This window comes from Lacerta agilis, chromosome 14 (genome assembly GCF_009819535.1).
Source record: "Lacerta agilis isolate rLacAgi1 chromosome 14, rLacAgi1.pri, whole genome shotgun sequence".
Lineage (NCBI taxonomy): Eukaryota > Metazoa > Chordata > Lepidosauria > Squamata > Lacertidae > Lacerta > Lacerta agilis.
Window position 1 is genome coordinate 24015694 of NC_046325.1, and position 27594 is coordinate 24043287.

Here is a 27594-nt window from a genome sequence, read left to right on the forward strand (position 1 = left end):
GATTGAATTGATTAGTTGTTTTATCTAGTCTAGGCAACTCAAAGTGACTTATAACCAAACAGACAGACAGACAGACAGACAATAAGTCCACGTGGATATATATGACTTACATCTAAAAGGCCACAGATAGTTAAAAGTCACAAATGGGGAGCCACCACAGTAAAGGCCCAGTCACTTGTTCCCACCCTCCAGACCACTCATTGAAGAGGCCCATGAAGAAGAGCCTCTGGTTATGAACACAAGGTTTTTAGAGTGGATAGAGGTAGTCCTTGAGGTATTGCAGTCCTGAGCCATAGGATTCAAGGCACATTTCTCTCCTTCTTTCCCATTTGAAACTGTGATATATATATATATATATATATATATAATTGTGTTCAATACCCATAGATCGACAAAGCATAGAGCTGACTAAGTTATACAGGAGCTCGTAGTACGATAAGCAATGATGACCGCAGTACCGTTAGAAGCCACCACAAATTGCTTAGAAATATAGGAACTAGAGGCAGTGAAAAAGAAGCAGAGACTTCAGCCAATCAGACCACAAGTTCTCAAGAAATATGTGTTGTTTGATATCAACCTGGTTAGGTGTGCTACACTGAAAATAGCATTTCCTGTTATCACAGTTACTTTTATCATTGCAGATGGCATCTGATGAGAAAGATGTGGAGACAGAATTGGACATCCGTGAATGAATTCATTCTTCTTGGCTTCACCACTCACCCCACATTGCAGCACGTCCTCTTGGTGCTCTGCCTGGCTATAACTCTGGCTACCATGTTTGGGAACAGCCTCATCATCTACTTGGTGTGGGTTGACTCACGCCTACACACAGCCATGTACTTTTTCATTGGTAACCTCTCTTTTCTGGACATGCTCTTCACAATGATTACTGTCCCTCAGATGCTTGTCCACCTGGCCTCTGGGATAAATACCATTACCTTCAACAGATGCATGGCCCAACTCAACCTGACTCTGTCCTGTGGGATGACTGAGTGCTTCATCCTGGCTCTCATGGCATATGATCGCTACGTGGCCATATGTCAACCACTGCGGTACCCAACCATCATGAGGATGCAAGTGTGTATCCAGATGGCAGGAGCCTGTTGGCTAGGAGGCTTCTTCAATGCTGCAACACTTACAGTTGTAACCATAAATTTTCCCTTCTGTGGGCCCAACCAAATCAACCATTTCTTTTGCGAGGAGCCTGCTGTTTTGCAGCTGGCTTGCATGGACACCTATATAGTAAAAGTCCTTATATTTGGCCTGAGTGTCATTGTGCTCATGTTGCCTTTCACTTTTATAGTGATCTCCTACATCCACATTGCCAAGGTGGTGCTCAGCATGCACTCAGCAAGCGGACGGCAACGAGCTTTCTCCACCTGTGCTACCCACCTCACTGTTGTCACATTGTTCTACAGCACCATTGGCTTCACATACTTGCAGCCCCAGTCCAGCCGTGTGGCTGACCAGGAAAAGAGAGCCTCAGTTTTCTATGCTCTGGTCTCCCCCATGCTGAACCCTATCATTTATAGTCTGAGAAATAAGGACGTTAAGGGAGCTTTGGCCAAAGCAATGGGGAAAGTCAGCTGAGTATCTTCCATATTACAACTTGGAAGAGAGAGATATGCATTCAGTGTACAAACCCCCTTAACCCAAACACTCCTGGAATTTATTCCATTTGAACCTCTTCCAGTAAACCACAAAATCTTTAAAGGGTATCTTCTATGCTCACTTCTTCAAACTCTGTTTCCCTATGCAGGTCTATACTACTTACATATTATGTAAGTAGTAGAGTCACTCTCTCTATTTGGTAACTCTGCTAACTTTAGATCTGGCTGGGAAATTATGTGTGATTTGGACCTGTAACATAATTCTCAGCACTTCACTAATCTACAGTTTGCACAATATTTCAGGAAAGTCAAGATAATTAGAACAAGGCAATGTGTTTTTTTACTCACTTACCCATAGTGAAATCCAACAATCTTCCCCTTAATATTGATGGCTACTGAGTACTTAGGATACTGTGTTATCCCCTGTCAGCATAAAAACATTGTTCCGATTAAACTACAACTCCCATCTGCTCCCACCAGCAAGGCCTCTGTGGGAAATGGCAACCCATGAATAGTTAGAAAGACAGAGCCAGAGTTTACAGTTGAAAGTTGCAGCCATATGAACCAAATATAACACAGCAAGTTGGGAGAAGACAGAGGAAAGAGCAATGCCTGATGTCTGTTTGAATCCAAGGCTGTGGCATTGGGAGAAACAACACCCTTTTGGAGTAGTGATGCTGTGAAACCCTCTGCCATAGGCTCAGAATGTATATATGTATAAATAAACCACATACATTAAAGAAACCACATTCTCCACTGTGCCTCATTCCTGAAGGAAACATGAACCCTGGGTATGTCCCTGGAATCCCTGGAATCTTGCACCACACATTGCTTATATCATGTCCCATTTTGAGTGAAAGGTTCCTCCCTGCATTGCAAGGGGTTGGACTACATGACCCTTGTGGTTCCTTCCAACAATACAATTCTATGATTCTATTATATCAACATCATGCTTTCCAATGGATTCAGATAATATTCAATTACCAGTCATTGTGTGGACTCATTAAGAGTTGTGCATGTATATGTAAATCAGTCCCCAACCTCCCAAAGGCAAGAGCAGATAGAGCTTATATTTGACTTTGAACTTGCATCAGTTAAATATCTGATTACCATTAAACATATTTTAATGCTGTATATAAAATTTTACAAATGGTTCTTTAGCTTTCTGTGGGGATGTTTTTCCTTATTGCTTTAGCCAAGGCTCCTTTGACTTCCTTGTTTCTTAAACTATAGATGATAGGATTAAGCATTGGAGTGACCACAGCATAAACGAAAGCCAACATCTTGTCTTGGTTGGGTGAAGTGTTTGTTTTAGGGTTCATATAAGCAAATGCAGCTGTTCCATAACAGAAAGTGACAACAGTCAGGTGAGAGGAACATGTGGAGAAGGCTCTGTGCCGACCTTCTGAAGATTGGATGCGTAGAATAGCACGGATTATATACACATAAGAAAGCATTATCAAGATGCAGGGGATGAGTAGCACAATGACCCCTGCCACCATCAGCATGATCTCATTGATAAAGGTCTCTGAGCAAGCTAACTTGATAACACCCAGGACTTCACAAGCAAAGTGGTTGATGATGTTGAAAGTGCAGAAGTGAAGGCGCATGGTGAACCCAGTTTGCACTAGAGCATTGAGGAAGCCACCAATCCAGGAAGCTAGTGCCAACTGAATACACACTGTCCTATTCATGATGACTTTATAATGCAAGGGATAGCAAACAGCCACATATCTGTCATAAGCCATGGCTGCCAACAGGATAAACTCAATGCTGCCCAAGGTCAAAGAGATACAGAGCTGGGCCATGCATCTGTTGAAGGAGATGGTCTTTGGACTAGTCAGGAAATGAACCAGCAGTTGAGGCACCACACTCGTTGTGTAGCAGATGTCCAGGAAAGAAAGATTGGTCAGGAAGAAGTACTTTGGTGTGCTGAGCCGTGGGTCGATACGGATGGCCACAATGATGAGTGTGTTACCTGTCAGGGTGATGAAGTACATGGAGAGAACCACTGCAAAGAGACACAAATTGGCACCTCGATTGCTGGAGAATCCCACAAATATGAACTCTTTGATACTAGTCTGGTTGTGTTGTTCCATTATGCAGACAATGTATCTCTGCTGAAGGGAAAAAATCAGAGGAAGTGGGAAGCATGACTTACACTTCTTGGTTTGAGGTGTCACAGCCCCTTTGCTCCTCATCTAAAAATTAATGATGGACACAGACATAACATTTTAGGAGCAGTCTAGGTAATTGGAAAGCATTGTCACTGTGATGAAATGCTTGCAACAGTACCAGGAGACTGTAGGAATGGGGGAGAAATTCATTTTGGTTCAATTCAGTGCACATCTTAATGAAAACAGAGTTGAACTCATCTAATTTATGGTTCCCAAGACAACTTGTGGGGGGGGGGGAGGAAAGCATTACTGTGTCTGACCATTTTAGGAATAATGTTCTTTACTTGCCAATGCTGTCAGCCACCTCAGGCTACCTCCTTCTGAATTGGCAAAAAGTGCAATATAGAAAGAGGGGGGGGGAGAGAACTTTATTCCTGAAATTGCTCCTGTTAGGAACTACTAAGCATATAGGTGCACATAAACCTAGATGTGAACAAGAACTGTGAGTGAGTGAATGAATGAATGAATGAATGAATCTTTATTTGCGTCAGCCATCGGCTATAGCAATAAAACAACAATACAATATACAAAGAATAGAAATTAAAAGTCAATTATATAAAATACATTTTAGGGTTTTGAATCAATAGACAAATAGCGGATCTTATTCTGATTGCCCTATCTAAAAACCTTGCGACCTTTGCTGTCACCTGCTCATCTTGATCTGCCAAGAGAAAGGACACTGTGGCAGTGGTTGGGCGAAACGGAATGGACAATAAAAGAGGGGTGAGGAACTACTAAGCATATAGGTCACATAAACCTAGATGTGGAACAGGAACTATTATTATTATTATTATTATTATTATTATTATTATTATTATTATTATTATTATATAAAACCATAAGAATAAAGTTTCACTGAATAACCCCCATCTCTATCCCCACTGCTTACCTCATCTGGTGTGTATTGCTCCAGCAAATGGAAGTCTTATAAGAAACATAGATTTTCCAATAAAACACTGTAGACAATTATTGAGTTCAGGTTCAGCCTCCAGTTCCAAATCCCCATTGGGCAATTAATCAAGACAATACTTTTTAAAGTTTTGAGGTTAGAGCTTTCAGAATCCAAAGCCTTTGAAAATACTTTGAGGCTGTACCAGTCCATCAGTTCATAGGATCGCTTGCAATATATGGTGTAACTAGTTGATCCTCAACTAAGTCATGCTCAAAGTAAACCTATTGACATCAATGGACTCAACATTTCTATTTTGGTTCAATTCAAAATAATGAAAGAATTGAGGGTTAGAAAAGGAAGGGCTTGGTTGTGGGGAGGAAGACAGGCAGTATCAGAGTGGGTTGTTTCAGGGTGTGAACCTGAGGGAACAGGGGAGACCTCCCAGGTGGGAAATGGGGGAATTAAACTCTTGGTATGTGTATGGAAGACTGAGATAAAATGGTGATTGGGGGGATGTGTGTGTGTGTGTGTGTGTGTGTGTGTGTGTTGTATGAGGATCATGAGTATTGCATTATATACTTTTTCTATATCATTTTTGACGTATTGCTTTAATTATGTTTCTGTAAAAGAGTTTGAATTTTATTGCATATATATATATATATATATATATATATATATATATATATATGCAGAATGGATAGGACTTTTTCAGTTATCCAGTCTCCCTTGTGGAAGGTCCTGCAAGCACCCGAAGCAGTGATAGTTTTGATTCAGATAATGATACTTATTTATTCATTTCATAAAATTTATAGACTGCTTGATTGTAAAACAAACAAACCCTCAAAACATTCTAGAAAAGAAAGAAAGAAAAATTACAGCTATACTTTAAAACATAAAGAAGTTGCAATACTGAAATAGATTTAAATTATATAACAAATATATAATGCACCACAGTACATGTGACAATAGAAAGGATTTAGAAAATCAAGAGAAAAACACACACATCAGAATCCTCCAGCAGGATGCTCAAGTTTTCACCCTAATTTAAAAACATTATTTTGGATTTTATGGGGCATTAAGCTACGAGTCAGTCTGCCAACAGACTTCCTAAAAGACTCTTTCACTTCTCTGTTCCTGAGACTGTATATCAGTGGATTGACCAGAGGTGTCAGAATGGTGTAAAAAGCAGAGAAGACTTTGTTTAGCTTTCTCATATTTTCAGTATTGGGCAACACGTAAACTATGATTAGGGTGCCATAATAAATCGTAACCACGGCAAGGTGAGATGAGCATGTGGAGAAGGCCTTTTTCCTTCCAGTAGCAGATGGGATTCTCAAAATAGTGGTGATGATGAACATATATGATGTCAAAGTCAATAGAAAAGGAGGAAGGATGTAAATGACTGAAAATATGAAACCCATCAATTCAAATTTATGTGCTTCAGTGCAAGCAATTCTTGCTACTGGGGTAAAGTCACAAAAGAAATGTTCGATTTCATTGGGGCCGCAGAACGTCAACCTTGACATCGGGTACATCATTATTGACATTGCTAGAAACCCATTAATCCAAGACCCAGTTGCCATGAGAAGGCAGAGCCTGTTGTTCATTAGGGTTGCATAATGCAGGGGCTTACATATTGCTATGTATCTGTCGTAAGACATCATAGCTAGGAGACTGCATTCAGTAACTATCAGAGAACTAAAGAAATAGAATTGTGTGATGCAGCCAGGGATGGAAATAGCTCTGTCTGCAGTCAGGGAACTGACAAGGACCTTGGGCAAGATGGTTGAAGTGTAGAAGGTCTCCAAGCAAGACAGGTTTGCCAGGAAAAAGTACATAGGAGTGTGGAGGTTGTGGTTTGTCACAACTAATCCAACAATGAGGATGTTTCCAGTCATTGTAAGGATGTATATAGTTAGAAACAAGATGAAGAAGACAATCTGTAGGTCTTGAAAATCCCCAAATCCCTGCAGAATCAATTCTGTGATGATGGTTTGATTTCTCCCTTCTGCCATTGTCATCCTTTGTATCTATGGGAAAATGCAATAAAATTCACTGAATTATTAACCATTATTAACTGCTGCATACAGTACAATGACTATTAAACATGGCTCTGCAAGGGATTATGTAGGTGATTCTCTTTTGCCAGATCTTTCCATATCTTATGTGTATTTTTTGAGACACAATGATCTGAAGGTTTAGTGTTACACATTTCACAACAGCATTACTCTTAAGTCAAAAGTCAGTGTATGCTTTTGTAATGGATACATATGTGCTCATTATCAAAGTGCATGATTAAATTCCATTAATGGAGGTTTTCCTATATGGAGCAATGCAAAAACAAGTGTATGAAAATAACTTGCATTTCTACAACCCACATCATTCCATGATTATTGAGTAGGAACATTGTTTGTTGTCAGTGTTAATAAATGCAAAGAACAAGTAGTTTTGTATTCCACCTTGAAGGAATCAATAAAAACGTTGATACAAAAATAGAAGAGTGGGAAGGGGATGGAAAGGAAGATATCTATAGAACTGCATGTCTGGTCTCTACAGCATAAGGCCACAATTCTACATGCATTTACCTAAGAGTAAGTCTTATTGAACTCAATAGATCTTTCTTCTTAATAGGTGTTTAGAGGATTGCATTGTAGTTGATGTAGTTCTGGTGAAGTTCAGAAATTTAATTCAAGGAGTTAAGCTAATCTTAGTTGTTTTTCTTTCTAGCAGCCAATGATAACTGTCCTTAATTGAATATATGTGGTGAGTGTATTAGTTTATAGTCTCACCATTATTTGATCTCCCACATCTCATCTTTCTTTAGTTATGCCCTTGTGACATATATCAGATGGCCCAGATAAATGAGTAAATGCAAGGCAGGCAATAAAAAGAGAACCAACATATCTAAAGAGAGCCAGAGGCAACCCATAGAACCATAATATCATAGAGATGGAAACCACCCCAAGGATCATCTTGCATTGATCATCCTGCAATGCAAGAATCACAGCTAGGTAATCCCTGTCTGATGTCCATTCAACTTATGACCCTCTGGGATCCTCAGGTGAAGAAGCTTTGGGTCTCTGTTTTTGGATGATGTTCAGTTGCATACTGATAAATTCAGTTTGGGCAATTAAAGTTGATTGGGAGTTATTGTGCAAGAAACCAAAATTACCTAAAGATCAGATAAGGAAAGGAAAGCATGTGGGATAACATTTGATGCATCAGCTTACTCCCCTGCAAACAAGAAACAGATTCTCTGGAAGCCAGACATGTGCCCTTGGAGCCTTACAAGACCCTGCAGTAAGAACCAGTGGTGGTGTAATGGTCAGAGTGTCAGATTAGGACCTGGGAGACCAGGGTTCAAATCCCCCATTGAGCCATAAGCATGTTCTGTTACTTGTCAGCTTGTCATGCAATTGCACAGAAAATAGCCCCCATTAGCCCGAGGAATTTGGAGGATAGTCACACTGCTGGCTTCCCACCTTCTAGGGAAAGGCTATCACTCAGATACAGAGGTCTTGGCCTCTTTTCCTCATTGGTTTTGTTTTCCCTTCCCCATGAGCAGTGTTTCTTACCTGTATAGTCCTTTAACTCATTCTGTTCAGTGATATGCTTGAAGTGCAGAATATGGAACATAGATTGACCTTCTGCTCTTCTTCATGCTCCCTGTATTTATTCATTTCTCTTTCTGGTTCTGATATTTGCATCTTTGAGTTCTGCATAGATTTCATCTGTACATATGAGCCCTTACAGTAAGGAGACATTATGTTCTGAGGACCAACCCCCATACAACTTCCACTTGTTTCCATGTATCCATCTAAATAAATGTCCCCTAGAGATAACTGTCTCCTATGTCTCATTTAAAAGAAAAAACTAAGTCTCCTGGGGTCACATTCAAATTCATTTTTTACCTTCACAGAATGCAATGTTTGTGATTAGGTACATCCACATAGGTAAGAAAAGAAGAGTCATTCCATTACCTGGAGGGGGTCACTTCCTGGTTCTCACAGAGAAGCTATTTTCAATGGAGCCTAATGACAAAAGCACACAGCTGTATTGAGGCAGCAGCGAGTGTCAAATTTTTGCACCTCTAACAATTTTGCACCTGGGGCAACCTCCCCTATGGTCCCCCTCACCCTATGCTACTGCTGGAGGGTGCCCTTCAGCCTAGCAGAAAAACTGGGGATGATGTTGCCCAACAGGGCTGTGGTGTGCATGTCAGGTTCATACACCCAGGATGCCCACAGCAAAGAGGAAGACGCCTTAACAAACCTAGCCTCATGAACACAGAGTGCAGCCCTGGTGATTAGAGGGATAGAATCCCTCCATTTATTAGAATTCACTGTCCCAGGTGTATTTTATTTGGTTACAGTGGTACATTGGTTTTGGAACATAATCCATTCCGGAAAACTGTTCGAGTTCTGAAATGTTCAAAAACCAAAAATTCAACAGCCAACAGCTAGGCCTCAGGATCTTGCACTCAGCGGAAGCTGCATGGCATGTTTGACTTCTGAAGGGTGTTCGAAAACCAAAGCATTTACTTCTGGGTTTATGGAGTTCATAAACCGAAATGTCCGTCAATGGAGATGTTCAAAAACCAAGGCACAACTGTATTTTGGTTTAATTAGTTTGTTTTGCAGGTCCTCTGGTTTGTTATATTTTAATAAGTATAACGTAGAATCATAGAATCGTAGAGTTGGAAGAGACCACAAGGGCCATCCAGTCCAATCCCCTGCCAAGCAGAAAACACCATCAAAGCATTCCTGACAGATGGCTGTCAAGCCTCTGCTTAAAGAGCTCCAAAGAAGTAGACTCCACCACACTCCTTGGCAGCAAATTCCACTGTTGAACAGCTCTTACTGTCAGGAAGTTCTTCCTAATGTTTAGGTGGAATCTTCTTTCTTGTAGTTTGAAACCATTGCCCCGTGTCCGCTTCTCTGGAGCAGCAGAAGACAACCTTTCTCCCTCCTCAATATGACATCCTTTTATATATTTGAACATGGCTATCATATCACCCCTTAAGCTTCTCTTCTCCAGGCTAAACATACCCAGCTCTCTAAGCCATTCCTCATAAGGCATCGTTTCCAGGCCTTTGACCATTTTGGTTGCCCTCCTCTGGACACGTTCCAGCTTGTCAGTATCCTTCTTGAACTGTGGTGCCCAGAACTGGACACAGTACTCCAGGTGAGGTCTGACCAGAGTGGAATACAGTGGTACTATTACTTCCCTTGATCTAGATGCTATACTCCTATTGATGCAGCCCAGAATTGCATTGGCTTTTTTAGCTGCTGCATCACACTGTTGACTCATGTCAAGTTTATGGTCTACCAAGAATCCTAAATCCTTTTCACATGAACTGCTCTCAAGCCAGGTGTCACCCATCCTGTATTTGTGCCTCCCATTTTTTGCCCAAGTGTAGTACTTTATCCCTGTTAAAATTCATATTGTTTGCTTTGGCCCAGTTCTCTAATCTGTTAAGGTCATTTTGAAGTGTGATCCTGTCCTCTGGGGTATTAGCCACCCCTCCCAAGTTGGTATCATCTGCAAACTTGATCAGGATGCCCTCAAGCCCATCATCCAAGTCATTGATAAAGATGTTGAATGAGACTGGGCCCAAGACAGAACCCTGTGGCACCCCACTAGTCACTTCTCTCCAGGATGAGGAGGAGCCATTCATGAGCACCCTTTGGGTTTGGTCAGTCAGCCAGTTACAAATCCACTGAATGGTAGCATTGTCTAGTCCACATTTTACCAGCTTCTTTACAAGAATATCATGGGGCACCTTGTCAAAGGCCTTTGTGAGGTTTGGAGCTTTCAGGGTTAAATAAGCTCAACAGTACGCCCCTCCCACAGGGAGCAAGATCTGTCATACATCCGGGTATCTGCTGTATGCAAATGCCTATGTGATTTATGTGACGCACCATTTATTTCCTGGTCAGTCTTACTTTCACTTTTGACTGAACTGGAGCGGAGATGTCATCTGAATCTCCGGGAAAGTGTCTGTAATTTATATGTCTGTAAATAAAGTGTACTTTCTTTGAAACAACCCAGACGTTGTGGAATTTATTGCTGGCACAAGGCACACATACCGTTGCACAAGAAGAAGAAGTAAGAAGTTTGAAAAAACTCTGCAAAAGCACCGGAAAAGCAGGAAAACGCAGAGGAAGCGTAGCTGGACACCACTCCAAGTGCTAAACTGGTTTTGAGGCTTTTTCCAGTTAAAACCAAAAGCCCAACAGCCTTGCTGAAATCAAGATAGGCTACATCCACAGCGTTCCCTTCATCTACCAGGCTTGTAATTCTGTCAAAAAATGAGATCAGATTTCAGAAACCCATGCTGACTTTCAGTGATCACAGCATTCCTTTCAAGGTGCTCACACACCGTTTGCTTAATGAACTACTCTAGAATCTTTCCTGGTATTGATGTCAGGCTGACTGGGCAGTAATTGTTTGGGTCCTCTCTTTCCCCCTTTTTGAAAATAGGGACAACATTTGCCCTCCTCCAGTCTGCTGGGACTTCGCCTGGTCGCCAGGAATTCTCAACATGTTTACACAAAATATTGTGTGTCTCAAAATTTCCTTCTGGTATGATGGCAATTACCTATATCCCACCTTTCAAGATGCAAATTCTACTGAGGCATTAGTATTTCTCATATTATTCTGCCTAGGGAAGAACTTGCAAATGAATACAGTGGTGCCCCGCTAGACGAAAATAATTCTTCCTGCGAAAATTTTCGTCTAGCAGGTTTTTCGTCTAGCGAACCGGCAATGGAAGCCACGCTTTCGCTAGACGAAAAAAAAGATGAAAAATTTTCGTCTTGCGAGGCAGCCCCATAGACTTTTTCGTCTTGCGAGGCTGCCTTCCGCTAGACGAATACCTTCGTCTAGCGAGTTTTTCGTCTTGCGAGGCATTCGTCTAGCGGGTCAGCACTGTATTGCTTTCAGTAAAATAAATATTACTATGAAAATTTGGGGGTGATGATAGTCTCAAAGAATAAATTCTATGTTTCCTGATGCACAGGAAATATCTCCAGTATTCACCCTTTGGCTTCATGTGGCTAGAAATTGGAGGTTTCCAAGTTGTGAAGAGCATCAGAGTGGTCACATTGTGAAACTGATGCAATACAAGCAAGCAACAGCAAGCCTGCAACAACAAAAAACCAATGCTAGCAATTTTCTGAGAAAGAGGAATCAATCAGCAGGTTGAGGAGGTAATTTTCACCCCTCCATCCTCCCCTCTGCACTGTCCCTTTGCAGCAGATTTAGAGGGAGTCAAGTGTGCAGTGAAAGGTAAATCTCTGAAAATCTCCTCCCTCCCCATTCTGCTTTTAAAAATATATTCTGTCAGTAGAAAGGGGCTATTGGACACCACTCAATAGGGTTGACCTTGAATTTATTATCATTTATTTATTGTTTAGACCATTTCTATACCACTTTATATAATAATATACAGGTGAATCTCGAAAAATTAGAATAGCGCAGAAAGGTTCATTTCTTTCAGTAATTCAACTTAACATGTAAAACTAATATATGAGAAAGACTCATGACATGCAAAGCGAGATATGTCAAGCCTTTATTTGCTATAATTGTGATGAATATGGCATACAGCTGATGAGAACCCCAAATTCACAATCTCAACTTTGAGGTTTTCATCAGCTGTACGCCATAATCATCACAATTATAACAAACAAAGGCTTGACATATCTCACTTTGCATGTCAAGAGTCTATGTCATATATTAAACTCCAGTAGCTAATGAAAACAATTGCTTACATAAATGGACTTTTCCACGATATTCTAATTTTTCGAGTTTCACCTGTATATCCAAGTTCTATAAAGCAAAAATGTTTTCAAAACACAAAATAAAATCAATAACACAAATTACTATTAAATACAAACAAATATCAATTCATTCTCTTGTGGCACACTGCCCCACTCGACAACCCACAGACTTCCAGCTTTCACCTAGAGCTGCAAAACTTCACAGAACACCTCCAAGATTTCACAACAAAGAAGAGCCTTGGAAACAGCTGACATCACAATAAGCACTCATTCTGAGATTGCTTTTATTGGCATGCAAAAAGGTTCGTGGGGCTTCTTCAGGTGGTCCTTAGCTGTGTCCCTTTCAGCACTCAATAAACTACAGTGTACACACCTAACTCCAAGCTACAGCAGGTAGCATTCAGCAGATCATGCATGGTGATAATGAATGACACAAGAAGAATAGTATAATTTCTTCTGTCCCATCACTATATGTATGACAAGAGAAAGAAAGAGATTTAGACAGTATATAAAGGCTTCAGTATCCAAAAGATGAAGTCACCAATTTCTCCCCTAATCCAAAATTAGTGTCTTTGATTCCCTATGGTCTTATGCAGCTTTCCAATAGATTTCCTAAGAGACTCTTTTACTTCCTTGTTCCTGAGACTGTATATCAGGGGATTGACCAGAGGTGTTAGGATGGTGTAAAAAAGAGATAAGACTTTGTTTAGCTTTCTCATATTTTCCGTCTTGGGCAACACATAAACTAAGATTAGGGTCCCATAATAAATTGTAACTACAACAAGGTGAGATGAGCAAGTGGAGAAGGCTTTTTGCCTTCCAGTGGTAGATGGGATTCTCAGGATGGTGGTGATGATAAATGTGTATGAGGTCACAGTCAATGAGAAGGGTGGCAGGGTGAAAATGGTTGAGAATATGAAGCTCATCAGTTCTAATGTTTGAGTTTCACTGCAAGCAATACGTGTTATGGGGGTAAAGTCACAGAAGAAATGTTCTATTTCATTGGGACCACAAAATGTCAACCTTGTGATCAGATACGTCATTACTGACATTGATAAAAACCCAGTAATCCAACAGCCAGCAGCCATGATAATGCATTGCTTCTCAGTCATATGGATTCCATAATGCAGAGGTTTACATATTGCTACATACCTGTCATAAGACATCATAGCTAAGAGACCGCATTCAGTAACTATCAGAGAAGTAAAGAAATAGAATTGTGTGATGCAGCCAGGGATGGAAATAGCTCTGTCTGCAGTCAGGGAACTGACAAGGACCTTGGGCAAGATGGTTGAAGTGTAGAAGGTCTCCAAGCAAGACAGGTTTGCCAGGAAAAAGTACATAGGAGTGTGGAGGTTGTGGTTTGTCACAACTAATCCAACAATGAGGATGTTTCCAGTCATTGTAAGGATGTATATAGTTACAAACAAGATGAAGAAGACAATCTGTAGGTCTTGAAAATCCCCAAATCCCTGCAGAATAAATTCTGTGATGATGGTTTGATTCCTCTCTTCTCTGGTTGTCATCCTTTGTGTCAAGCAGCAATGATTCTTTTTCCCCTTCCAGTAGTCAATGAAAGCTTTCCTTCATTTAATATCAGTGACTTATATTGTCATGTACTGTATGTACACTTTCTTTCTTCAGTCATGCATTTGTTGTGCATTATCTTTTTTCTCACCTTCATGACAATTATTCCTTAGTTTACATATATCTTATTCTGTTGAGTGATAAACCTAAAATGCAGAATATGGAGAGCCTTTTCTTCTTCAACATGCTTCCTGTATCTGATAATCTATCTGTCTTGTTCTGATACTTTGCTTTCGTTTTCCTGTAAAGTATTTCACTGTTCCTCTCCTGCCTTCGTTGCATAAATGGTAGAAGTTTGTCTTCTGCATCCATTTCATTTATACAGATGAAACCTCATAGTAAGAAGACATTATATTCTGAGGACCAATGTCATCTACATATTCTACTTGTTTTTGTGTATGTAATGTCTAAAGTAATGTCCCCTAGAGGTGTGTGTCTCTTATGTCTCATTTAAATGAGTAACTAAATCACCTGGGTTTATATTCAAAAGTAAAGTTGATGATTAAAGGTAAAGGGACCCCTGACAATTAAGTCCAGTCACGAACAACTCTGGGGTTGTGGCGCTCATCTTGCTTTACAGGCCAAGGGAGCCGGCATTTGTCCACTTCCACAGACAGTTTTTCGGGGTCATGTGGCCAGCATGACCAAGCTACTTCTGGCGAACCAGAGCAGTGCACGGAAACACTGTTTACCTTCCCCACCAGAGTGGTACCTATTTATCTACTTGCACTTTTGGGCGTGCTTTTGAACTGCTAGGTTGGCAGGAGCTGGGACCGAGCAACAGGAGCTCACCCCATTGCGGGGATTCGAACCACTAACCTTTCGATTGGCAATCCCAAGTGGCACAGTGGTCATTAAAATTTGACAAAATAGTCCCAGTCTGCTAGGAAATTCTGGCACCTTTACCTCCCAATATCCCTTCATTAACGAAGGGTTGGGTTTGCTCGTTAAGCATGTTGGTCTTTAGAAAAGGGATCAGAAGACTAAGATGGAAACTGGAAAAGTTTGCTTGTTGCTCAATGTAACAAAGTGAAAAGGGTTCATGAAATCAGGTGTGTGGTAATTAGTACAGTGGATTATATAAACTTGCCAGACAAATTTATTTATATCCATACTAAAACAGATTTAAACATAATAGTGCTTGGACATGCGTGATGACATATGCTCACACCTTTTCAGTGGCTTGTCATGTCGATGACATTCAGAGAGGTGTGTGTAGAGGGGGACATCTGTCAAAGTTGCTGTTCAGAAATGAAGTTTATATTCTGGGATACTGAGAAGAAGATATTGTTAGTTCCCTGTTTCCTAATATGGACAAAGATATGACACTACTGTATTTTGTACTTGATTATCTTGTAAATGTGATATAAGATAACCATAACCTGATCTAAGAATGTTTCTCTTTCTTTAAAGAAGGTACAGAAGAAGGTGCTGAACTGAATCAGGACCATACTCCATCAGAAAACAAGCGTAAAACTCCCTTAGCCAGTGTGGTGTAGTGGTTAAGAGTGGTAGACTCATAATCTGGGGAACAGGGTTCGCGTCTCCACTCCTCCACATGCAGCTGCTGAGTGACCTTGGGCTAGTCACACTTCTTTGAAGTCTCTCAGCCTCACTCACCTCACAGAGTGTTTGTTTTGGGGGAGGAAGGGAAAGGAGAATGTTAGCTGCTTTGAGACTCTGTGATGCATTAAAAACCTTATTTGGAAGCTCATGGGGCTGTCCTGAACAATGTAGGATGGTGGGCAGGGGTCTAGAAACTGAGTCTGATATTGGTCCATCTATCTCAGTGTGGTCTAGATTGACTAGAGCTGTATTCAGATGCCACATTATTCCACTTTCCCAGCATTTACTGACTTTTTTAAATTTTCACATAATATATTTAGCACAACACGAGAAGCACTTCTGGAAATCAAGTTAAAAGTTAGTGCACACTTCCTTGTTAATTGTTCTTGGGGGGGAGGGATGGTGCTTGTAGCCCTGAAGAAGAAGAGGAGGAGGAGAAGGAAGGGAAAGGAGAATTTTAGCCGCTTTGAGACTCCTTCGGGTAGTGATAAAGCAGGATATCAAATCCAAACTCTTCTTCTTCTCTGTTTTCCTCAAATAGCCATGCCCCATTGCCCCAGTGTTATCCACTCTGCTAGAGAAATCGTGTCAGTTTTTCCATGTTTTTCCCCAGTATGGAAAACAGATGGGTCTCTCTGTGTGGTAAAGAACATGAAAACCCTCCAGGTGAAAGGGTATATTTCCAATTTAACTCCTGATCCAATTTCCCTGATGTCCCCGAGAAAGATTTAGACAATATTTAAACACTTCACTATCTTCCACCAGTAACCATTAATTTCTACTCTAAATTTAAACAGTTCTTTAGATTCTGGGGCATTATGCCCCAAGTCAGCTTGTCAATAGATTTCCATCAGTCTTAGATGTTTTCATCAAATCTCACTGTTACTTAAGCTTCAAAATGAACATGCTAATTAAGCTGAGAATATTGCAATACTGGGAAATCAGAGTCAACTTGAAGTGAGGGAAATGAATCTAGGGTGATTTAGGATTCCATCCCAAACTAAAAACAGTTCCTTGAATTTCCTTTGACCATATGCCATTAGTCAGTTTACCAACAGATTTCCTAAGGCACTCTTTCACTTCCCTATTCCTCAGACTGTATATCAGTGGATTGACCAGAGGAGTTAGAATGGTGTAAAAAACTGAGAAGACTTTGTTTAGCTTTCTCATATTTTCATTATTGGGCAGCACATAGACTATGATTAAGGTGCCATAATAAATTGTCACCACAAAAAGATGAGATGAGCATGTAGAGAAGGCCTTTTTCCTTCCAGTAGCAGACGGGATTCTCAGGATAGTGGTTACGATAAATGTGTATGAAGTCAGAGTCAATAAAAATGTAGGCACGGTGAAAATGGTTGAGAATATGAAACCCATTAGTTCAAATTTCTGAGATTCACTGCAAGCGATTTTTGCCACAGGGGTAAAGTCACAGAAGAAATGTTCTATTTCATTGGGACCACAAAAAGTCAACCGTGTCATCAGATACATCATTACTAACATTGCCGAAAAACCTGTAATCCAACACCCAGCTGCCATGGCAAGGCATCGCTTAGCCGTCATATGAGTTCCATAATGCAGTGGTTTACATATTGCTACATATCTGTCATAAGACATCATAGCTAGGAGACCACATTCAGTGACTACCAGAGCAGTAAAGAAATAGAATTGTGCAATGCAGCCAGGGATGGAAATGGCTCTGTCTGCAATCAGGGAACTGACAAGGACCTTGGGCAAGATGGTTGAACTGTAGAAGGTCTCCAAACAAGACAGGTTTGCCAGGAAAAAGTACATGGGAGTGTGGAGGTTGTGGTTTGTCACAACTAATCCAACAATGAGGATGTTCCCTGTCATTGTAAGTATGTAGATGGCTAGAAACAAGATGAAGATGACAATCCGTAGATCTTGAAAATCCCCAAATCCCCGCAGAATTAATTCTGTGATGATGGTTTTATTTCCCTCTTCTCTTTTTTCCATACTGTATTTCTGAAGAAGGAGGGAAAGACCCTAATACAAATTAGTGAATTATTAGACATCATCAAGTACTGCACATGACAGTGGTGTCATTTTATTTTAATTTTTATGGAAGAGATTTCCATGTTAGCTTTCCTAATAAAAATATCTTCCTAAAGTGACATAGAATGTATTTTTCGAAACCAAGAGACAAATAATCTAAATAAGAGAAAAGTCATATATTCATTTAATATCAACCCAATCAAAAATATAATTCAGAGTCACTGAAAAATTTACAGTACCAACAATTATCCCTAGTTAAAACACAGTTAAAATACCTTCATGGCCTATCTAAAAGAGGAGAGAGGGAGGAAGAGAGTTGTACCATCAAGGGAGTGAGTTGCATGCTTACCAAGAAGGCTTTGCCCCCCACAGATTCAAAGGTTACTTGTCATTTGTAGCTCTTCTAGGACAGACTTACCCAGAGCTCCCCAGGACTCCAGGATAATCATTTTCTGCTGCTGAATATTGTTGCATGGAGGAGGGGGGTGGGTCCAGAGAATATGTAATTTTAATCTCGCATCTAATATTAACAACATGCCCCTGTATTTCTTTGAAATTTTGTCATTATTAGTTTCATTTGTAAACTTAACGTATTCCTGTCAAGAATCATTTCTCACTGGTTTAGCAATATCTTGTTTTGTTGAATGGCCAGGGAGAATATGGAGTATCAACTGCTTTTTTAAAATAGATAACAAGATGAAAGATTAAAAAAATATTAAAAGATTATCTAAAAATAACTCCCTTAAGAGAATCAAGTCTTTTTGTTTTAAGACAGTCTTTAAAAGAATCTTTCAAAAAAGATTTTTTTAAATAATTCCAGTAGCACCTTAAAGACCAACTAAGTATAAGCTTTCTAGGTATGAGCTTTCGTGTGTATACACACTTCTTCAGACACTCTGCAGCAGAGGTTGCTACAACCTTATGACTGTTGATGACTGTTAATGATGGCAGTTGGTTCCACAGGGAAGGGCAAGGGATTTTTAAAGGGATATATGACCAAAATTAGCTTTAGCATGTATAATGGGACATAAATCCAATATCTCCATTCAGACCACGTCTCTCCATAGTTTTTAGTTTGGTAATGAGGAATCATAAAAAACAGAGAAACCAACAGGAGAACACTTCAATCTCCCAGGACATTTTATACAAGATCTTAAATTAGCTGTCTTATTGCAAAAAATAAATAAATTAGAAATACACTTGAAAGAGAAGTTGCTGAATTACAACTAATTGCCAAACTAAAAACTATGGATAAACCTGGTCTGAATAGAGATATTGGATTCATGTCCCATTATACATGCTAAAGCTAATTTTGGTCATCTATCCCTTGCCCTTCACTGTGGAACCAACTGCCATCATTAACAGTCATCAACAGTCATAAGATTGTAGCAACCTCTGCTTCAGAGAAAAGCTCCTACCTAGAAAGCTTATACTTAGCTGGTCTTTAAGGTGCTACTGGAATATATATATATATATGGAAAGATTCTTTTAAAGACTGTCTTAAAACAAAAAGACTTGATTCTCTTAAGGGAGTTCTTTTTGGATCATCTTTAATTTATTTATTTATTTATTATCTTTCATCTTGTTATTTATTATGACTACGACAGACCAACACGGCTGCCTACCTGAATCTGCTTTTTTAAGGTTGTTGTTCTTTATGCTTGATGAATTGCATCTTCTTCCTGCATATCTCTGTGTGATTTTTCTTTCCCATAAAGCAAGGTATTAAACTATGCCTTTTTAATTTTCAGTGCATGCATGACAGAAGTTCTATATCCATTTCCTTCATATATGATATACATCTCAGCAACGAGGCATTTATTTATGAACGTCAATCCCTACCCCCAATATTTCATCTTGTTTTTGCTTAGCTAAGAAAATATATCCCAGAACTGAATGTCTCCTGTGATTAATTATGTGTCTTCTGAACAAGGTTCCAGAAAACCAAAGTGTTGTATACTAATGGGAATCCTAACTATGTAATAATAATAATAATGTAATAATGTTTACATTTACTCACTTTAAAACACTAATCATGCAGCACAATCTTATGCTTGTTAATTCAGATGTAATTATGCACACAGGCCCTGCTTTCCAAACACATTGTGTTCCCAGGAAATGGCTTATTGCTTCCATTATTTTTGGTATAGGAACCAGGGGTGCCAACTTATGGGAGAGCAAAGATGACAATTTTTTAAAATAAGAAAGATATTTTGCAATATTTCTTGACCATTGACCATTGACAAATGATGCATTCGTTAAGCGTGTTCTCCTTCCTAGAGAGCACGTGTTGCGGTTGGGGCCTAGCAAGACACCCTGCTGGAGTTGTGGGGCGGGACTTGGATGCTGATAGGGGCTTTTGGGGTTGTTGGGGGGAATTGTATGTTGCAAATTTTGATAGACAGTGCAGGGGTTATATATTCTAGGTGCTCGCAGCACCAGCCCCTCTTTGCTGCGTGCACCGGATCTCCCACCCATCCCCCCTCGTTTTGTAGGTGTGCGCTTTGACCTTGCTATGCCTGTCATGGGCTCGTCTGCTTTGTGACAGGGGCCTGGTAGGAATTTTTCCATTTGGCTGATTGGCTGTGGCCATTGGGTTTTGCCTACTGCGTAGCAATTAGTGGTTGGCCGTGCCTGCCCCTCCAATGCTGCCTGCTGCTGTGCGGGGAATTCCATTAAAGGAATCCAGGGGCTCTCCATGCTTGTCCGCCCCTTGGTCATGGGTTAGGGTCACACAAGAGCCCCTGGGAACACTAGAGGAGAGGGAGGGTCCTGGCCACCCCGACCCCAATCCTCTCCTCAATGTGTTTTCCCCTTTGCTGTCTTCCACCAGGCGGATGGAAGTCAGCCTGTCCCCTGGATGGGACTTATAGTCAAACCAATGCCTAAGCAACCACTCACATGTTGTAATTTAATAAAAAAGTTGTGGCCAAAATTATGCCAATAACCTTAAACAAAATTCCTGTGTGCGGTGTGAATTATTTGGGGGTGGGCTTGAGGACCTCTACACGCAACTAGTTGCACTGTTTGTATAAGACACTGTATTTGTGTGTGTGAAGAACCATGAACTCTGTCTAGAGCTTGTTAGAGGAAAGGAAAATATGGCAAAAATAAACAGATTAGTTGCACCAATAGAGGTTGATCAACGTGATCATGTGAGATCTGGGAGTTGAGTTTCAAAAGTAAAAACAACATTAGAATTAAAATGTGGCCGTTGCAACAAAATATAATAGAGAAACATAAATGAAAGCAGAACTAGAAATTTTGGCTGTTTTAAACAATGTTAATGAAATGTCACTGTGATAATTTATAGTCACTGTATTTTCTTATTCTTGCTTACTTTAATCACAAGCAATAGATTGGTTGAATGCTAAATGTTCAAGTAAAAACAAACAAACCTAAAATAAAACAAAACACATCTTTCATTTCAAATACAGTTTACCCATAAATATCTTTTTCAGTGCACCCTTAATATCTTTGTTTCTCAAGGTATAAATCAAAGGGTTCAGCATGGGTGTGACAATGCTGTAAATGACAGAAATGATTCTATCTTTGTCTAAAGAGTAGGTAGAAATTGGACGGACATAGGTGAAGATGGAACTCCCATAATACAAGAGGACAATGGTCAGGTGTGAGGCACAGGTAGAGAAGGCTTTGAGCCTTCCTTCACTGGAGCGTATTTTCAAGATAGTGGAGATGATGTAGACATAAGAGAGGACAATGCAGACAAATGGGGTCCATCCTATGAAGACCCCAATGACAAGAAGAATGATCTCATTGAGGGAAGTGTCTCCACAAGAAATCTTCAGAAGGGGAGGGATATCACAAAAGAAATAATTGAGCTGATTTACCCCACAGAAAGGTAGCTTGAAGGTAAAGTAGGTGTGCACAGCTGAGTTGAGAAAACCACTTGCCCAACAGGCTCCGGACAACTGGAGACAAAACCCTTTCTTCATGGTGGCTGTATAGTGCAAAGGATGGCATATAGCTACAAAGCGGTCATAGGCCATGGCAGCCAACAGGATGCACTCCGTTCCCACAAATGAGGCAAAGAAATAAAGCTGAGTCACACAGCTGGCATATGGGATGCTCTTTCTCTCTGAGAGAAGGTGGACCAGCATCTGAGGGACATTGGTGCTGGTATAGCAGATATCCAGAAAAGAGAGGTTCCCTAGAAAGAAGTACATGGGTGTGTGAAGCTGGGGGTCCAGGCAGGCAATGGTAATGATGGAGATGTTCCCCACCAGTGTGCAGATGTATGTGATAAGAAAGAATGAGAACAGCAACAGCTGCAGCTCCTGAAGACCAGAGAAGCCCAAGATGAGAAATTCAGTCAGTGCTGTTTCATTGATCATTCTTTTAGTGTTCTCTGTTTGGGAAATGAGAAAAAAACTGATAAGTGTCCTGCCACCATAAGAAGAAGCCAAGCACAGAGACTGATCAGAAATTCTGCAAATGCACACAACTTTTTATTCATTTGTTAAAACAATAAACTACACACCATTTGAATATACTGTGACAGTGCACAAAAATGGAATTCAAAGGAAACTCAAGGATAAACAAGTAAAAATACACTGGATCCATCTGTAAAGCCAGCATGAACCAATAGCCAACATAAAGCTTGTTTGAAATCCTTAATGATGTGCCTTAGTAGATTCACATCATCCCCATTTCCACAGGAAGCATATTGCAAAGTGTGAACGTTGCCAGACTAAAACCTGGGTGTTTGCTAAATTGATTTTTTGTGGTAGGAGTGGCACCCACAATAGGTCCTAAGCAACATGATATAAATAAAATAGAAAAACTTAATGGAATGTCTAGAAGACGTTGAGCATTGGGGCCATACTAGACATTAGCTTAATATGTAGCATCCAGTTTCATATCTTGTTTTATTTCTCTCAGTTTTTCAGTTTTCCAATATAAGGTTCAGTTCTCCACTTTTCCTGATGAGTTTGCCAATACTTTAATTTTTAAAAATCCTCATGAAAATTAATCAGCATATGTGTGTGAATTTATCCTATTGTAAACATATCTGTTTGCAATTTTGCCTTATACACACATTTTGGCAAAGCAATTTTCCATAATATAACATATTATTTGAATAATATTTTCTGCCTATATATACATTTTTATGCATAGTAGTGTATACATTTTTCTACATATTACTTAGATGGAAAACCACATTGCAAAATTTGGAAAAGTATACATTTCAAAGGATGGTTGTTCTCTAGTTCTCATACTGCTTTAGGAAGCGTGAATGAAGTAAGTCTGCATTTAAATGAGACCTGAATTGAATTTCTCCCCATCTCTAGTGAAAGACCATGCTTACAAGGGAAGAGGCATAGAGGGAAGGAAGTGAAGAGCAAGCATGGTGTAGTGGTTAAGAGCGGTAGTCGCATAATCTGGTGAACCGGGTCCATGTCTCTGCTCCTCCACATGCAGCTGCTGGGTGACCTTGGGCCAATCACACTCCTTTGAAGTCTCTCAGCCTCACTCACCTTTGTTGTGTGTATGTGTGTGTGGGGGGGGAGAATGTTAGCCACTTTGAGGCTCCTTAGAGTTGTCGTAAAGCTTGATATCAAATCCAAACTCTTCTTCGTCACTCCTCCACTGCAATTGGAATCCAGATTGCTCCCCATTTCTAGGAGCCTTAAGGGGGTGAGGGAGTCCCCATCATCCAAACCACACAGGATGAGGAGGCTATCTCCATTCTGAGCATGATGGGGAAGTGAAGAGGTCAGTCTTCCCTACCCATGCACTGCATTCACAATACACATTGTTACCCTATGTATCTAATCTGTTAAGAAAACACAAATAGCCTAATAATGTGCTCTGCATTCAGCAAACATCTGGTTTGGCCCTTCAGATTTCTAAGATACTGTGTCCCAGTCCTGCACAGCTTGCTACCCACTACAGCCCAAACTTTTCTTATAATGCAGCTTCCAGGTTTTTAAAAAGCCCACACATAATTTGAATCTCTCAGGCAAACAACATCTCCTGTGTTTTTGTATGTTCTGCTGCTGGCCTCCCTATTTCTAACTTTGAATCTGCAAAGCTAAAAAGTTGTAACCTTTCATTGTTTCTTTTCCGTCTTAACATGGCATGCATTACAAGAGGTAACCTTAACAATGTTTGTGTGTGTGTTCTATACACTAACATTCAAATCCTAAACAATTTTCTTGACTGTCAGTTATTTTCTTCTAGCATGAACATCTTAATCAAGTCAGTTGTGTATATAATGGAAGGACACACTGAGACATACCTAGGAACACATGTTCTTTAAACACAAAACTACCACAATTCAGGTGATTATAGATAACATCAGAGCTCAAGGAGCAAACACCCAGCAAAATTCTGGACCAGATTCCCTTCTAGTGGAACATGCAGTACAAATCTGTATTTAGAGTAAATTTTGAAGTCAATGAGGTTACAATTCATGCTATAAAGAAGCACACTGCTTTTCACAGCTGGTATGTACTTTTCATTGAAAATAAAGTATTATTTGTACTCACTGTGCATTGAAATATCAAAGGAAAAATTGGTCACTTCAAATAGCTAATTTAGTTGCATGTTGAATCATAAATAGCTGCAGGTATCACACACTTACCCCAGTACAGTATCTCACACATGCACATATAAATATATTCAGAAACCATGTGAGACTTATTCCCCAATTAATTTCTGCTGCAATGTTGCCAGGCAGCCCACAGTGCCCTTAATTGCAACTGAAGACTGTAGCCTAAAGAGCTCTCGATATATGCCAGTAAATAATTAAATTCAAACCCAGAAATACTTTTTTTTTTTCCTTTTTTGAATTCATACTTTTTTATTAATTTTTACTTTAACATACAGACATAGAACTCATCAATTATATTTACATTGTTATTCCATAGTTTATATTACATCCCATATGCTTGTGTCTTATATCATCCTTATATTCTTTTTTACCTCCTATAAGTTCCATTCTTCTTACAATACAAATCTGTCATTACTAAACCCCTCCCTATTCCTCCCCCTTTCTTTCCCCCCCGGCTTCCCCCCTTCTTCCTCTGTTTTATTCTTTCTTTTGTTCAGTTCTTGCGGTTTCAAACCTCTTTATTGTTTTTATCATATGTTCTTAATTATTTTCAACTTTATCCTCATCTTTTCCTCCTTGTATTCTTATATATTTCCAACTCAATAAAGTGTTCTAAATCAAGCAATGAGATTCTAATTACTATTTCAGATTCCACATATTCTATTCAAATATAATAAAAATTTTCCCCATTCTTTTTCATATGTTCCACTTCCTGTTTGCCGAATTTTCACTGTCAATTTTGCTGTTTCCATATAGCTCACCATTTTTTGTCTCCATTCATCTACAGTTGGGATTTGTTGTTGCTTCCAAACTTGTGCCAATAAGATTCTCGCACCTGTTGTTGCGTACATAAATAGAGTCACATCCTCTTTTTCTACATCCTCTCCTACCATACCCAACAGGAATGCCTCGGGCAGTTTTTTAAATGAATATCTATAGATCTTTTTTAATTCATTGTAAATTTCTTCCCAATATTGTTTCACTTTAATACAATTCCACCACATGTGGATGAAGTTTCCCTCCTTCAACCCACATTTCCAGCATTTTTTATTTCCTGATTTATACATTTTGTACAGTTTAGTTGGGGTGATGTACCATCTATATATCATCTTGTATATATTTTCTTTCAACTGTACTGATGCTGTAAATTTCAGTCTTATGTTCCACAATTTGTACCACTTTTCAAATTCAATATTGTAGCCTAGATCCATTGCCCATCTAATCATGACACTTTTTATCTCTTCATCCTTGGTATTCCACTCTAATAGAAATTCATATATTTTGGACAAGATCTTGGAATCATTTCCCATCACTATTTTGTCTAACAGTGTCTCCTCCTGATCAAATCCTCTTTCTTTCTTATCTTTTTGAAAAACACTATGCAGTTGACAGTATTCCAACCATCCTTGTAGCCTGTCTTTAATCTCCTCATACGGTCTTATATTCAGTTCTTTCTTATCACCTATTAATATATCTCTATATGTGATCCATTTTCCCTCAGTATTGGTTTTTTTTATTGTAAAGGCTTCTTGAGGTGACAACCATCTTGGTGTTTTTCTCTCAAACCATTCTTTATATTTGTTCCAAACTAAAAATAATGATTTCCTTATTGTATGGTTTAAGAAACCTTTGTGTGCTTTAATTTTATCATACCATAAGTATGCGTGCCACCCGAATCTATTTGAGAAGCCTTCCAGATCTAATAAATCTGAGTTTTCTAGCTTAAGCCATTCTCTTATCCATACAAGACAGGCTGATTCATAATAAATCTTGAGATCTGGCAGTGCAAAGCCTCCTCTTTCTTTTTTATCTGTCATAATTTTAAATTTTATTCTGGGCTTTTTGCACTGCCATATAAATCTGGAGATTGTTTTCTGCCATTCTTTAAACTGATTTTGACCCATCACAATTGGTATGGTTTGAAAGAGGAAGAGCATTTTAGGCAGGATCATCATTTTAACCGTGGCTATCCTCCCCAACCATGACAATTTAAGTTTTTCCCAAATTTCCAGGTTTTTTGTAATCTCCTTCCACGTCGTTAAATAATTATCCTTATATAAATCACGATTTCTTGCTGTAAGCCAAATGCCTAGATATTTCACTTTCTTCACCACTTTTATTCCTGTTTGTTTTTCCAATTGGTCTTTTTGTTCTTCGTTCATATTCTTCACTATCATGTTTGTCTTTGTTTTATTTAATTTCAACCCTGCCAGGGCCCCGAACTCTTCAACTTCTTTTAACGCTTCCTTTAATGAGTGTTGCGGATCTTGTAATGTTAAGACTATATCATCTGCATAAGCCTTAAGTTTGTATTCTCTATAGCCTTGTCTGATGCCTATTATAGCTTCATTTTTTCTTATTTTTTGAAGCAAGACTTCTACAGTTGTTATAAATAATAAAGGTGATAATGGGCAGCCCTGCCTTGTTCCTTTCGATATTTTAAAATTTTGAGTAGTTTCATCATTTACTATAATTTTTGCATTTTGATCTCTATATATCGCCTCTATACACTTCATGAAGTTCTTTCCAATACCCATCATCTTCAGATTTTCCTTCATAAAACTCCATGAAACGTTATCAAACGCTTTCTCCGCGTCTAAAAATATCAGGGCTGCCTGTTTGTCTATTTTTTCATCCAAATATTCGATTATATTAAGAATATTCCTCATATTGTCTCTTAACTGCCGACCCGGTAGGAAGCCTCTTTGGTCCATCTGTATTTGATCTTTCAGCACCAGTTTCAATCTTTGTGCTAATATATTTGTAAATATTTTATAGTCACAATTTAATAAGGATATCGGCCTATAATTTTTAACTTTTGTTTGTTCCGATCCTTGTTTATGAATCAAAGTAATATGGGCTTCTTCCCATGTCTTAGGTATCCGACCTGTCTTCTCCACATTCCATATTACTTCCTTCAATGGTGCCATTATCTGTTCACTCAATTTTTTATAATATTTGATAGGTAGTCCGTCGGGCCCGGGCGCTTTTCCATTTTCTCCACTTTTAATTGCATTTAAGATTTCTTCTTCTGTTATGGGTTTTTCTAACATATCTACCTGTTGTTGTGATATTTCCTTTAATTTATATTTTCCCAGGTATTTTTTTATTTTCTCTTCATCCTCTTTTGGTGCTTTATATAATTCTTTGTAGAATTCCAGGAATGCGTTTTTTATCTTTCCTTGTTTGTCCAATGTCTCATTATTTTGAATGATTTTATTTATCGTGGTTGCCTCCCTTCTCTTCTTCAGTTGCCAAGCTAACCATCTTCCGGTTTTATTAGCAGATTCAAAATTCTTTAATTTCAGTATATTCATTTTCCACTCTACCTCCTGGTTTATTAGTCCTTCCATTTGTGCTAATAGTAGCTTATATTTCTGTTTTATTT

At 39.3% G+C, this 27594-nt stretch overlaps 6 protein-coding genes across 6 annotated transcripts; 1 reads left to right on the plus strand and 5 right to left on the minus strand.

Annotated features, from left to right (window-relative positions):
• Positions 1–660: 660 nt before the first annotated feature.
• LOC117057881 (olfactory receptor 2D3-like) lies at positions 661–1590 on the plus strand. Its single transcript, XM_033168720.1, has one exon. It carries the CDS (start codon positions 661–663, stop codon positions 1588–1590), a length of 930 nt encoding a protein of 309 aa, XP_033024611.1.
• A 1177-nt stretch (positions 1591–2767) lies between these two features.
• LOC117058610 (olfactory receptor 2F1-like) lies at positions 2768–3709 on the minus strand. Its single transcript, XM_033169885.1, has one exon. The coding sequence runs from the start codon at positions 3707–3709 to the stop codon at positions 2768–2770; it is 942 nt and encodes a 313-aa protein (XP_033025776.1).
• A 1925-nt stretch (positions 3710–5634) lies between these two features.
• LOC117058768 (olfactory receptor 6B1-like) lies at positions 5635–6706 on the minus strand. The gene has a single exon (XM_033170125.1). It carries the CDS (start codon positions 6698–6700, stop codon positions 5714–5716), a length of 987 nt encoding a protein of 328 aa, XP_033026016.1. The 5' UTR covers positions 6701–6706; the 3' UTR covers positions 5635–5713.
• A 6054-nt stretch (positions 6707–12760) lies between these two features.
• LOC117058860 (olfactory receptor 6B1-like) lies at positions 12761–13986 on the minus strand. Its single transcript, XM_033170260.1, has one exon. It carries the CDS (start codon positions 13984–13986, stop codon positions 13024–13026), a length of 963 nt encoding a protein of 320 aa, XP_033026151.1. The 3' UTR covers positions 12761–13023.
• A 2568-nt stretch (positions 13987–16554) lies between these two features.
• LOC117059298 (olfactory receptor 6F1-like) lies at positions 16555–17590 on the minus strand. Its single transcript, XM_033170928.1, has one exon. It carries the CDS (start codon positions 17588–17590, stop codon positions 16586–16588), a length of 1005 nt encoding a protein of 334 aa, XP_033026819.1. The 3' UTR covers positions 16555–16585.
• Positions 17591–21051: 3461 nt separating this feature from the next.
• On the minus strand, positions 21052–21987 carry LOC117058467 (olfactory receptor 5V1-like). The gene has a single exon (XM_033169647.1). The coding sequence runs from the start codon at positions 21982–21984 to the stop codon at positions 21052–21054; it is 933 nt and encodes a 310-aa protein (XP_033025538.1). The 5' UTR covers positions 21985–21987.
• Between the last annotated feature and the right edge of the window lie 5607 nt (positions 21988–27594).

Bases quoted from the DNA above. Each gene is read 5' to 3' on its own strand.
- LOC117058860 (XM_033170260.1), bottom strand. From the start codon at position 13,986: ATGACAACCAGAGAAGAGAGGAATCAAACCATCATCACAGAATTTATT.
- LOC117059298 (XM_033170928.1), bottom strand. From the start codon at position 17,590: ATGGAAAAAAGAGAAGAGGGAAATAAAACCATCATCACAGAATTAATT.
- LOC117058610 (XM_033169885.1), bottom strand. From the start codon at position 3,709: ATGGAACAACACAACCAGACTAGTATCAAAGAGTTCATATTTGTGGGA.
- LOC117058768 (XM_033170125.1), bottom strand. From the start codon at position 6,700: ATGACAATGGCAGAAGGGAGAAATCAAACCATCATCACAGAATTGATT.
- LOC117058467 (XM_033169647.1), bottom strand. From the start codon at position 21,984: ATGATCAATGAAACAGCACTGACTGAATTTCTCATCTTGGGCTTCTCT.
- LOC117057881 (XM_033168720.1), top strand. From the start codon at position 661: ATGTGGAGACAGAATTGGACATCCGTGAATGAATTCATTCTTCTTGGC.